This window comes from Rhinopithecus bieti, unplaced genomic scaffold (assembly GCF_001698545.2).
Source record: "Rhinopithecus bieti isolate Rb0 unplaced genomic scaffold, ASM169854v2 scaffold_2572, whole genome shotgun sequence".
NCBI classification, from domain to species: domain Eukaryota; kingdom Metazoa; phylum Chordata; class Mammalia; order Primates; family Cercopithecidae; genus Rhinopithecus; species Rhinopithecus bieti.
In genome coordinates this window covers 251694-265940 of record NW_016804595.1, presented here as the reverse complement: position 1 = coordinate 265940, position 14247 = coordinate 251694, and the positions used below count along the sequence as shown (strand labels likewise).

Sequence of the window (14247 nt, the reverse complement as noted above, 5' to 3'; positions counted from 1 at the left end):
TCTGAAAAGTTGGGATAGACATTAACATTTATATTACAAAGTTATTTTGAAGATTAAATGAGATAACATGTGCAAAGTGCTTAGAATAAGGCCTAAAACATCATTCAATAACGTTATCCATTATTACTATTCTTCCTAATATGTAGCCTTCAGGGCTGGCCGGATACTTTACAGTCTTTAGGTGTGTGAGAAATGCGCCATATCCACCAGCGTATTTATATTTTGTTTGGACTTAGAGGAGTTTCCATTCCTGGAACTGTCCTTAGTGGACTTTATTCTGTTGGGTTTAAATTCTTATATTTGAAATGTATGTGCCCTCTTTATCTTTCCCCAGAAGCATTCACAAGTGAAGAAGGTACCTGCTCAGAATGCATAGTTTGAAGAGTTTCTTCTGCTAGTTACCTCAGATACAGGAATTCCCCCTATAGGAACATTCCACTTTGTATTTACAGATCCAAGTGCACCTTAACCAAAGTGACCTAATGAGACTTTGGAATAAGACATTAATTAGTGAGCAGATTAATTCCCCTCACCTGCCTGTAGATACTCATCATGCCTTTACTAAGTGCCGAACCTTGTAGGAGATATACATTCACCTTAAGACACAGGGAGAGAAGCAATGGATATTTACATGTACCAACATCATTGGTCCCCAAATGGCATATGACTAATGAGTAGTTGGAGTAGCAAGCACCATAGAATTTCTTTCCTTGAATTCACCTTTACCGAACACCTGGTGAAGGTCAGGGCGTTGTGCTGTGCTGCCTAAGTTACACACATATTTGTGCCCTGGTCTTAACAGGAATTTCTGCTCTAAACCTCATGACCTAAGAAGGTATTCATGAGGATATTAGATAAATTATGAATATTTTTAAAATCCTAACAAATTATACCATTAGTTGTGTTAATAAAGCTACCCAGGCTAACAAAACTATAACTGGATTCTTTTAACATAATTCTATCACTGTTTGATTGGTAACTTTGGATTTCTCATGCTGATTTCAAGCCCTTGAATTCATCATCTGTCCCTCTACCCATATCTTATATTCTCTGCCTTATTTAAAGATACCTCTGCCAACCCACTTTTCTTCCTTTCATCCATGAAATAACTAGAAAAGGTCTTTGCAAGAACACACCTGGCTTCCTGATGTGACCGTGCCTCCCCATCTGGCCTCAGGTCCAGCCTTGGCTCCTGCCCCTTAGGCGCTTGCCCCTCTCAGGTTTCCCGATGATGCAATGTCATGCTTCCGGGCCATCTGCTGGGAACATCCTTCTCCTTGTTGTTGATCCAGAAAAAACCTGCACGCCTACAAATCTTTCAATCCTTGGCACAAATAGCGTCCTCTATGAACCTTCCTTGGCTCTGCTGAGCAGACTTGTAACTCATTGTATTACTAACTGTTTGTAGGCAGGGCCACTAATAACCCATCCTTGGGACTAATGAAACAAAGGTGTCTCCTAGTCTTCTGGAGAAATGCAGCCCACAGCTAGTGCTCACAGTTTGGCAAGCAGAGCCAAAGGAAGGCTGAATTTCAGTTCCTGCTTGCCCCAGAGCACAGGCTACACACATTTTAGAGGGTCTGTTTGCCTGTATATCCTTGAGGACAGAAATCAGACTTTTCATCCTCATCTCTCAGGGGACAGCTGAATGCCTGGCATGGAGTATGTGCTTAGTAAGTATCCAGTGAGTGAAGGAATAAATGAAATATAATGCAAATTGGAAAATTAAGTACATTCACATACACAGAGAGAAATACATTAATCAACGAACCAATCTGTGGAAATGGAAATGTAACTGGTACTTTTGGCTCACTGGATTTGTCTAATTGACATGTCTATCTGTAGGAAAAAAGAGAGGGTAAGCATGTGACCTCCTGGTTAACATTTTTGAAGAATCCAGAAAGCACCAAGAGATCTATTAAGTCAGACCAGATGTCTGGAGAATTTTTAAATCTTCTTAATATTGATGCCAGCATGATTTCCCAAAGATGGGTTCAGAACTGCTCTCCTTGAGTGGTTCTGGCTGCATAGATTAAAATGAGGTAAACCCATTATAGCTTTAGTGTGGCTGACTTTGAAAGATTTGAAAAATGTTCTTTTATTGAGACTGAATAGCTGGATGCACTTTTGCAGCCAACATCAACACAGTCCAGGGCCCTCCTGTTATTTTCTGCTAGAGTTTTCTTAGGACATGGAATGGGGTGGGGTGGGGTGTGAAAACCTCCGAGGATTATGTGTTGCTTGCCTTTTTTTGTGTTTTTCCTGGTCTTGGCTCATAGAGCAAGTTGATGGTAAACATTGGGCAATTTATTTAACCACACTATTCCTTAATTTCCTTGTTAGCAATGCTGTCTTGTTTATAAGGAGTTTTGAAATTTTTGCAAGCACACAAAACACTGGTGCAAATAGCCAATGTAGATATCATATTGCTAATCCACTTGATGTTTCTCCAATTGTGGAGACCACCTGCATCAAACTCACTTGGCATGTTTATTAAAATGCATATTCCCCCAGGCCCAACCCAAACCTTCTGAATTAAAATCACAAGGGGTGCAACCAATAATCTCCGTTGTAAAACAAGCTCGTGAAGTGATTTTGATACACTGTAAAGTATCCTTTTGAGTATTTGCCTTCTTCTGTTAAGCCTGAGATTGAACTAGAGGGTATGGTCACCTAAAAACCCCCTGGTATTTTTCAGGGTTTTCTGGATTGACCCAATCTCAGCCATTGTCCCCAGAGCTACTGCATATTGTGATTGAATTATTCATTTAAAAAATATCTGAAGCTTTATTTTGCCAATCCTTGTCCTCAAAATGTAGACAATCTGGTAGGATGTTGAGGAATAACAGTTCATAGTCAGAGGTAGGATAAAATTAATACTCAGGCTTCCAAAAGTAAAAGAATAAAGCCAGTGAGCATTAATCTCCCTGCTTTCAGTTTAATGTTGGACTTTCCCTAGGAGACCCAGAACTGAGGTCCTGTTCTTGATTTGGCCACTGACTCAGCTCTGACCTTAGGAAAACCATTTAATCTTTCCACACAGTTTCCCTCCACAATATATGCTTTCTCCATCATCACAAAATATTTTCCAGAGGAACTGTTTAGTTTATTAGAAGGAAAGTTGTGTTATGGTAACCATATATTATGCAACCAGATGTAATTTATGAAGCAGCAATAGTTTTAGATTATGGATTGGTAATGGTGATTATGTCTTATGACTGAAGAGGAACAAAAAAGGTTGTCTAGTCCTTCCCTTTGTGTTGAGAACTGGAAAGAGCATTCAGACTTGTGGATTTACTGGATAAGCTTCAAGAGTACCTGCAAAGATACTACAGAAATGGCAAAGAGACATTCGAAGTCCCTGTTTGTCTACTCAGAAACCTGGGAGAATGAAAGAACTGCGCCAACTCCTAGCTTTGTTTCACTACCTGCCCTGGACAGATGATATACCGTATCACACTTAACATCACATTTGCCACCTTTTCTTGAACTGTTTCACCGCCTTGAGACCTGTTAATGGTTCTACTGATGCAAAACAAATTACCACAAATTTAGCAGTGTAAAACAACACACATTTATGATATCACTGTTTTCATGGAGCAGGCATCCAGGCACAGCTGAGCTGGATCTTCTGCTCGTGGTCTCACAGGCTGAAATCAAGCTGTCAGTGGGGCTGCATTCTCATCTGAAGGACCAACTAGGGAAGAATCTGCTTCCAAGTTCCCTTGGGTCTTTGGCAGCATTCATTCTGTGCAGCTGTAGAATTCGTGGTAGCTTCCTTCTTCAAATTCAACAACAGTGAGAGTCTCTCTTGATTTCCATAAGAAATCCTAAGGCTTTAAAAGATGAATGGACTTTGCACCCATTACAATAGCTATTATAAAACAAACAAACAAATGAGAAAAAAACAAGAAATAAGTGTTGGTGAGGATGTAGAGAAATTGGAAGCCTTGTGCACTGTTGATGGAAATGTAAAATGTTGCAGCCACTATGAAAAATGCAGTATGATGTTGCACTTCTGTGTATATCCCCAAAAAAATTGAAAAGAAGGACTTCAACAGATAATTGTACACTGATGTTCATAGGAGCATTATTTACAATAGCCAGATGGTAGGAAAAAAACTCCTGTTCATCAATGGATGAATGGATAAAGAAAATGTGATATATACATACAATGGAACATTATTCAGCCTTAAAAAGGAAGGAAATTCTGACCCATGCTACAACATGAACCTTAAAAATATTATGCTAAGTGAAATAACCCAGTCACAAAAGACAAATATTTTAAGATTTCACTTATATGAAGTACATAGGGCAGTGAAATTCATAGAGACACAAAGTAGAATGGTGGTTTCCAGGGGCTAGGGGGAGAGGAAATGGGAGTTACTATTTAATGGATACAGATTTCAGTTTTGCAAAATGCAGAAGTTCTGGAGATTAATAGTGATCATGGTTGCAAAATAATGTAGGTGTACTAATGCCATGGTACTGTGCACTTAAATATAGTTAAAATGGTGAATGTTCTGTATATTTTATCACAGTAAAAATATTGAAAAGTTAATCAGGCAAGAGAGATGAACGCGTAGATCACAAAACAGGAAATGTAAAAAGCAAGACGCATGGGGAAAAGATGCTCAACCTTATCGGTAACCAAAGAAATGAAATTTTCAAAATAGTATTGTGGTATCATCTGTTAGTCTAATGGGATAATAAGTGTTATTTGTCTAACACACAAAGTTTGGCATATACTTATATTCAAAAACATATTCTACTTTTCTGCTTCCTCCTCCCCTACTCCTGGAACAGAGCTAAATCTTTATGTAATATTTTTATTCCAATGTTTCACAGATGATAGATTATAAACCACTCCTAGGACTCTATTTTAGTATACAAATTGAGTTTTTAAATAAGGAAAACCTTTTCTTGAGGCTCCGTTTGGGTTCCAGGCTAAGGATATCAATTGCAATTCTGAAATGCTTATTGTATCAAAAACGGGTTTGCCTGCAAAGATTCGTTAGATGATTTCCACCAGCATGTCCCAGAGTTTATAGTACTAGGAGTGGGTGAGTCGGTACTATCTCTATACCCTGAAACTGATACAGTTTGTGTATCCCTAGTCAAAAAATTTTAAATCTAAAATGCTCCAAAATCCAAACTTTTTGAGTGCCGACATGATGCCACAAGTAGAAGATTTCGCACTTGATCTCAAGTGACAGGGTGCAGTCAAAAACGCAGTCAAAACTTTGTTTCATGAACCAAATTATGTAAATATTGTATAAAATTACCTTCAGTCTGTGTATACAAGTTGTATATGAAACATAAATGAATTTCGTGTTTAGACTTGGGTCGCATTCCCCCAAAATATCTCATTATATATATGCAAATATTCCAAATTCCAAAGAAATTTGAAATCCAAAGCACTTCTGGTGACAAGTATTTTGGATGAAATACTCTATCTATATTCTTACAATCTAACAGATCCCCTTCACATTCCTGTTTTTAATAAGCCATGTGGCCATACACCTGCTTTATTATCCTTTTATTATCTCATCGTTCTCATGGATCATTACTCTTTGTGGCAATTCACTGAAGGCAATTAGAGTCAAATCTTGTTGATAGTAATGAAATGTAGCTAACAATACATCTATTATTAATTGGTCAAACACTGCGAGCCAGTCATTCTGTTAAGCATGTTTCTGTTATTTCACTTAATCCTCACATCCTTCTGAGACAAGTTATATAACCACCCTTTTAAAGGTGAGAAATAGGGGCTCAGAGTTTTCATAATTCACTCCAAATCATACACTTGTTGGTAGAGCTAGAATCCAAACCCAAGTTATGTCCAACTGCAAATCTCTGGTCTTCCCACTACATTACACTGCATCCAGGAATATTAATTGTATTTATTTCATAAGGAAAAGGGATTTATTAAAGTATAAGTATAAACATGCGACTTTGTAGAAATAGCCTGTTAATAATTATAGTTCCTAAAATTTCTTATTCATTCAGGAGTATTTTTTTAAGTCAAAGTTATGTAGGTCCCCCAAACAAGCTGTTGTACATTCAGAATAGAATGTTTCCTATTTCATGTCAAAAGTGCAGATTTGCTTCCTGATAAGATGTACTATTTGGAGACTGTCTATTTTTTATTGTGATTCAGGTGCAAATAACAGGAAAACATATTTTTTTCCTATCTTGGCAAAAGAAGTATTTCTAAAAAAGAACACTTAATATAATGATTTAAATTGCTTATTTTGTTATTGTGTATTGGGAGAAAGCAAATTTTAATACAGAATTCAAAGAAGTAACAATGGCCTACTGACTTAGAAAAGTCCAGCCAGGGAATTTCCCAAGACTCTAAGCCATGAGGTGGACCCTCAGAGACACTGGCTGCTCTTCCCTCTCCAAGAAAGTGAAAAAATGCCTAACTTCAGAGTATTGAAGAGACACCCAGGCATATGCCAACTCAAAATGAACTACTTTGCAAGGCCTTATGTCCATGTATTAGAAAAACAATCTAGCATCAAAAGAGAAATTAAAACCAAACTTGTCTTTGTAATCCTTAGACCACTCAATAAATGGTCATTTATATGTAATATAGCTTTTAAATGTTGGTGAAATGTAAATAAAGTATTTTTTAAAATATCCTCTTTTCCTTAGAGAAATTCAGTTCTGAATTTTTAAGGTCAAAATGTTTTCAAAGATTTTTCAAAATGAGTGTGAAAATTGGCAACAAATAAATTTGAATGTGAAAGACAATCATACACACACAGACACACACACACAGACACACACAGACACACCCCACACATTTTCATTTCACTCGGCCTGTTCTAAACTATGTGCTGTTTCTTGTGTTTTCAGAGCGCACACATGTTTTAACCGTCTGGATCTGCCCCCCTACCCATCATTTTCCATGCTTTATGAGAAACTGTTGACAGCAGTTGAAGAAACCAGTACTTTTGGACTTGAGTGACCTGGAAGCAGAATGCCCATCTCTGTGGACAGGCAGTTTCAGAAGCTGCCTTCTAGAAGAATGACTGAACATTGGAAGTTTCAAGAGGATGCTTCCTTTAGGATAATGCTACGTGCTGTTATTTTCCAGGAACAAGTGTTCTGTCACATTTGGGGACTGGAGATGAGTCCTCTTGGAAGGATTTGGGTGAGCTTGATGCCCAGGGAACAACCCAACCGTCTTTCAATCAACAGTTCTTGACTGCCAAACTTTTTCCATTTGTTATGTTCCAAGACAAAGATGAACCCATACATGATCAGCTCCACGGTAATTTTTAGGGACTCAGGAGAATCTTGAAACTTACCCTTGAACGTGGTTCAAGCCAAACTGGCAGCACTTGGCCCAATCTTCAAATTAGTGCAAGTTAAATAATATAATAAAAGTAAATATATTTCCTGAAAGTACATTCATTTAAGCCCTAAGTTATAACAGAATATTCATTTCTCACTTATGAGTGCCTGCATGGTGTGCACCATAGGTTTCCGCTTTCATGGGACATGAGTGAAAATGAAACCAAGTTAATATGAGGTACCTTTACAGATCTGCAATAAGGTGGTCTGTGACAATGTATATGCAAGTGGTATGTGTGTAATTATGGCTAAAGACAAACCATTATTCAGTGAATTACTAATGACAGATTTTATGCTTTATAATGCATGAAAACAATTTTAAAATAACTAGCAATTAATCACAGCATATCAGGAAAAAGTACACAGTGAGTTCTGTTTATTTTTTGTAGGTTCATTATGTTTATGTTCTTTAAGATGTATATAAGAACCTACCTATCATACTGTATGTATCACTCGTTCCATTTTCATGTTCCATGCATACTCGGGCATCATGCTAATATGTATCCTTTTAAGCACTCTCAAGGAAACAAAAGGGCCTTTTATTTTTATAAAGGTAAAAAAAATCCCCCAAATATTTTGCACTGAATGTACCAAAGGTGAAGGGACATTACAATATGACTAACAGCAAGTCCATCACTTGAGAAGTATAATAGAAAATAGCTTCTAAATCAAACTTCCTTCACAGTGCCGTGTCTACCACTACAAGGACTGTGCATCTAAGTAATAATTTTTTAAGATTCACTATATGTGATAGTATGATATGCATTTATTTAAAATGCATTAGACTCTCTTCCATCCATCAAATACTTTACAGGATGGCATTTAATACAGATATTTCGTATTTCCCCCACTGCTTTTTATTTGTACAGCATCGTTAAACACTAAGCTCAGTTAAGGAGCCATCAGCAACACTGAAGAGATCAGTAATAAGAATTCCATTTTCCCTCATCAGTGAAGACATCACAAATTGAAACTCAGAACTATATTTCTAAGCCTGCATTTTCACTGATGCATAATTTTCTTATTAATATTAAGAAACAGTTTTTCTATGGCATCTCCAAAACTGCATGACATCACTAGTCTTACTTCTGCTTAATTTTATGAGAAGGTATTCTTCATTTTAATTGCTTTTGGGATTACTCCACGTCTTTGTTTATTTCTTGACTAATCAGATTTTCAACAGAGTGAAGTTAAATTGGGGGTCATAAAAGCATTGGATTAACATATGGTTTGCCAGCCTATGGGTTTACAGGCATTGCCCAAACATTTCTTTGAGATCTATATTTATAAGCAGCCATGGAATTCCTATTATGGGATGTTGGCAATCTTACATTTTATAGAGGTCATATGCATAGTTTTCATAGGTGTTTTGTAAGAACTGATTGCTCTCCTGTGAGTTAAGCTATGTTTACTATTGGGACCCTCAAGAGGAATAGCACTTACGTTACACTCCTCCACCAAAGGCACGCACTGCAATGTGAAGAAATGTGCTGAAAAGGGGTTATAGAAACCTGGAAATAAGAAAGGAAGAGCTCTCTGTATACTATAATTGGAAGAGAAAAAAAGAAAAAATTTTAACTGGAAATGTTAGTTTGTACTTATTGATCATGAATACAAGTATATATTTAATTTTGCAAACTGTTTTCACTTGTTTGTATTCTTTTCATGATAAGGAAAAGTAGTATAACACACTTTTTTTTAAAGTCACATCTTTGATGGTATATAAGATGTTTCAGGGCTGGCATTCTCTAAGCAGCAGATAAAGGTTGCATTTCTTTCAAAAATACATTCAAAGACCATGTTAGCATTCAGTTTGGTTTGAGACATTTAGTTATGATATTTCATATTAGGTAAAAGAGATTTGAAACAAAATGTATCTCCTTAATTATTTCTAACAAATATATTTCTTTATGAAGACATCCAACTTTTTCCCAAATAACAGTACACTTTAATGTATGTAGACATTCTTAATTAGTATAATCATCTAGTTGATACTGTTCTCAGATTGGGAATTATCAAAGATGTACTTAGCATATCAGAACACCATGCTAACTTATCTATTATTCTTTCTTAGTAAAACAAAACAGCCAGTAATAACTATATAAAATATTAAATAACATTTCCACAGAATAAATGAGACTTTCATATACTCTACAATTAGAAATATCCATAAATATTTTCTTCGGGACTGTGAGCCCAGATCACTAGGCTTTCTGGTCTTGTTTTAAGTGATGCTCTTTATACTATAGAAGACACTCTTAATACATCATATATGTATGCGGAACATCTCTTAGATGAGAGAACAAGCACATCACTGGCATTCCCTCTGTGCCATTTTGATGTTTGCTTGACGATGGAGCTACAAGAGTCTAAATCTGCCCTTGAAAAGCTCAGTTCACAGTGTAGTAGAGTAGACCCCAAGGTTCAAAAAAGTGTTTTTAATAAAATTTGGTAAGTTCTGCAATCAAGGAATGAAGAGAGAAGATAACAGCTTTTTCCACCTGGGAAATTCAATAATAGCTTCATATATAGATGATAGTGTGGCTAAAAAAAAAATATTGGCAATCTTACAATTGCCAAAACAATCAATGCTGTTTCTATTGGGAAGTAATGGCAAGTAATAGTGTGTCAATACTGATCAAGTGTTGAAGCCAGGATGCACTTACACAACGAGAGTGTAAAGTGTGTAGGGAGCTGATCTGTGAAGGAGCAACTCAAGGATTTTCAAATTATCAACGAAATGCCAAAATTAAGTCAGGTAGTTTCCCTGTTTCCCTTCATCTATTCTACAATGTACCATTGGTTTTCAGTGTGAAAAATCCCAATCCCTGAGCCCAAACCACTTCTGGGGTCAAAACATTTTTCTTGGGCACAAAATGAATGGATCTTGGTCAAAGAAGTATGATCCCAATTTTCTAGCATATATTGTGTTTATAATTTAGCAGAAATTCTGCAATAAATAAAGGAAAATCTGTTTTACCTGTGCAACAATCAGAAATGGCAAAAATGCATTCAAGTGTTTGAAAGTAATGGTAGAATATGCTCGCATAGTGCTTTATAGTTTCAAAGTACTTTCAGGTACATCGTCCGTTTAGCTCCTCACGCACTTTGTAGGGTACAAGCATCATGTTCCATCTGGGTTGAGGCTGATTTTCATGGGTGGCTTGTGGCATCAGTTTCATTACTTCATAGTCACAATTCTGTGTTTCATCTTGAGAAATGTGGAGACTAATGTTTGTACCAGTATATTCCACATTCAGTGAGGTTTCCAAGATGCTTCCTCCAAACTCTCACTTTCTTAAACAGACACATTTAAAATGTGACACCTTCTGTAAAGTCCATGAAGAAATTAGTATATTCATGGAAAAAATTTCCCCATAGACTTGTTTGCATTTCATGACTTGACATGAGAAATTTAAAAAACAGAAGGCAAAATGTGATTGCTTTTGATGGATTTCTACAGAATAGTCGTTTACTTTTCTCAAGTATTATTTGGAAACAAGATAATGGAAAACACTAATCAGAAGCCTTATTTTATTTTTTAATTTTTAATAGGGACGGATCTAGTAAGCCCTGATAGCTGAATTCCAGTGATATCCAAGAAGGAGCCACTGCAGCTTCTCTTTTCCTCCCATCCTCCTCACATTCATCCTAGCGACTTTTTTCCTGACTTTCTACACAAATTTTATTTATGATTTGACCACTCTAACAAGGCAAATATCTTATAATGAAGATGGGAGTCTGTTCAATTTAACCTTATTTAGGAAACTCCGTATTTATGTGAAATGATGCAATGCCATTATTAAGAGATATCTGTAACCCTGCATAATAAAGACATGCATAAGAAGAATGTGGTCTAATCTCCAAACTGAGTCTGAGTTTCAGGGTCTTTTGCTTTTCTGTTTGTTTGTTTGTTTGAGACGGTCTGGCTCTGTCACCCAGGCTGGAGTGCGGTGGCACAACGTGAGCTCACTGTAACCTCCACCTCCCAGGCTCAAGCGATCCTCCCACCTCAGCCTCCTGAGTAACTGGGACTGCAGGCGCACACCACCACACCCGGCTACTTTTTGTATATTTGTAGAGACAAGGTCTCAGTATGTTGCCTAGGCTGGTCTCAAACTCCTGAGCTCAAGTGATCCGCCAGCCTTGGTCTCCCAAAGTGCTAGGAGTAATTACAGGTGTGAGCCACCATGCTGGCAGTTGTTTTCATTTGTTTTTGTTTGTTTATTTGTGATAAGGTCTGGCTGTCACACATGCTGGAGTGCACTGGCATGATCTAGGCTCACTACAACCTCTGCTTCCCAGACTCAAGCCAGCCTCCCACCTCAGCCTCCAAGTAGCTGGGCCTACAGGCATGCACCACCATGCCCGGCTAATACTTTTGTATTTTTTGTAGACACAGGGTTTTGCCACATTGCCCAGGCTGGTGTTGAACTCCTGAGCTCAAGCAGTCCTCCCACCTTGGCCTCCCAAAGTGCTGGGATTACAGACATGAGCCACTGGGCCTTGCTGTTTTATCTGCTTTCTGATTTAGTAGGTGAGGGACAGCACTCTGGACCTTAGCCATTTTACTTCCATCTTACTGTAGTGAGTTTAATGAGGATGTCACTTTTAGACTCTAATTTTCCAAAACTTAGTTTCTTTCCGTTCATTTGTGTTTTCTAAATTAATTTGTTTGTCTAGTATGGATGCAAAGGAATGCCAAAGACATTAAAGCTTTCTGAATTGTGGCTTAAGGCCAGCTACTGCCCACTGAAAGTGTGATAAAAATAAAAAGGAAAGAGGAGTCCAGCAGTTGTGCCGCCCCCCAAGAATGTAATGCTAGTTACTGATCAACTGTCAAGATTCAGAGTGGTAACTCCATTCCAAGGAGCTGGCAGGAAGGAGGGGCGTGTGTGTGCTGTCCATATCATAGCCATCCGGGCCAGAAGGAGCAAAAGGATGGTTAGGACAGGAGTGCATCGGAGGGAAAGTTAAAACAACGATGGATGGATCATCTCAGGGCATGCTGGTGGGGGTAGGAACATACTTCAATCTGGTTTCTGGCTGAGAAGAAGAAAGCTATGCTCCCCGATGAAGGCACAGTTTGATCTACTTGATGGGAAATACTCTCATTTTATAACTTCAGTAATTTAACATTTTCTGTATTGCAAAATGGAGTTTAGTCCCAAAGTATTAAAGCTAACCACAGCTTAATCAGGAGATTCAACAATTTAGCATGAAATTATGTTGTGGATTTTTTTCATTTAAGAATTATTGTTACTATTATTGAACACCATGTATGAAATAAAAGAAAGCGTGCTTTTACTTCATTATACTTATTTGTTTTTTTAGCAGACATCCCTTGACATTAGAGTAGCATTTGAGACATTTTCATGATTTTTAAAGATAAATGCTCTCTGTTAATCTGGAAAGCGAAATCCTAAGAGTGAGATTGCAAATGGAGACTGAATCAGTGTTTCCAAGTCAGGAAGTTAAGACCGAAAATACATTTGCTTAGATTTTATCTGCAAAGGCACTTATTTGGCTTTCGTAATTGAACAGCTCAGCAGAATAAGATGGCCCTGGTTGTATGGTTTCTGGGGAACACAGGAAAATTAAACTTATGTATGTGATTTTTATGTCTAGTGCCCTTGGGCAGGTGATATCTTTCTGTCCAACTTTTATATATTACAATCTGAGGAGTGTGGATAGCCGTATTGTGTGATTCAAACTGAATCAGCTATTACTGATGCAGGTAGGGAACCATCAGTCAACTTCTGGTTACTTTCACCTTCGTAAAAAAGAATGGATGATGTTCAAGAATTACCTTGGAAGGATTAACCAGGAATTAACACAGAATGGGATGTTGTTTTAGGACCCTAATGCTCTAAAAGATATAATTACAACCTATTTTTCTTTATATGATAGCATAAGTAAAATGTGGGGCTGTTAATATGTTGGAAAGTGCTTAAAATTACATGTATTTATAATAGGGATGCAGGCATTCCAAAATAAATGAATAAAAATACATGCATCTCTCTCAGCTCTTACTGAAAGTATTAATCTAATTTTATAATAATGATTACTTTTTAATATTAAGGCTCTGTAAAAAAATTATTTCTAAGATTTCAGTAGAACACAAGTGGTGTATTTTTTTAAGCTTTTAATTTCTCTTCACCAACCTCAGTCATTACGTTCACCACACAGTGTGTCACAGTTAATAGTGGTATTTCAGTTTTTGCATTGATTTAAGCTTCATATTTATTTAATGTGACTGTTAATAGAGAATAGTAATGGGAGATGCTTGCTGTTAGCATTAGGGTTATACAGCTCTCCACCTTATATGTAATTTTTTTTTCAAAGTAAATCATGCAGATTGTTGACATCCTAGAAATGGTTTCTGGGTGGTACTATATGGGGCCTAGGACTCTAAACTGGGACTGGTTGTTTATTTTCTGGGAAGTCTGTATTCTTATTCTCAGCTGAACCCCTGACTCTTGTTGTATTTTTTATGATTCCGAAATGCTTTGAGGGAAAGATATTTTAATGTGTACAATTTGTTTTATTTTCATACTGATCTCTATTTTTGTTTAAAACCATGTTGCATCATGAAATCACTTAATCCAAAATAAATCTTCTTTAAGAAAAATAGATTATGACTTTTCTGTAATAATTTTGGGGAGGGAAAACTCAGAAGGGAGGAGAATAGAAGTAGAGATAAAGATTTCATGGCATTAGTTTGCAGCTCTATAAATATGGGAGGTTCTGTTTTCACAGTATTTACAATATTTTGTTTACTTTTATTTATATTTTATTATTTATTAATAACATTTGTTTATTTTGTTTGGAATCTATTTTATTTATCCCTACAAGAATATTTTACTATTTGATGGGCTATTA

General features: G+C 36.8%; 1 protein-coding gene across 3 annotated transcripts in view; it reads left to right on the top strand.

Moving 5' to 3' along the window:
• Positions 1-9003, top strand: part of HECW2 (HECT, C2 and WW domain containing E3 ubiquitin protein ligase 2) — a 404117-nt gene extending 395114 nt beyond the window's left edge. For all 3 annotated transcript variants that reach the window (XM_017869298.1, XM_017869297.1, XM_017869299.1), the window contains one exon: positions 6865-9003. In XM_017869298.1, the coding sequence (XP_017724787.1) occupies positions 6865-6976 (112 nt within the window). In that variant the 3' untranslated portion in view covers positions 6977-9003. The remainder of the gene's footprint in view (positions 1-6864) is intronic.
• Positions 9004-14247: the final 5244 nt, after the last annotated feature.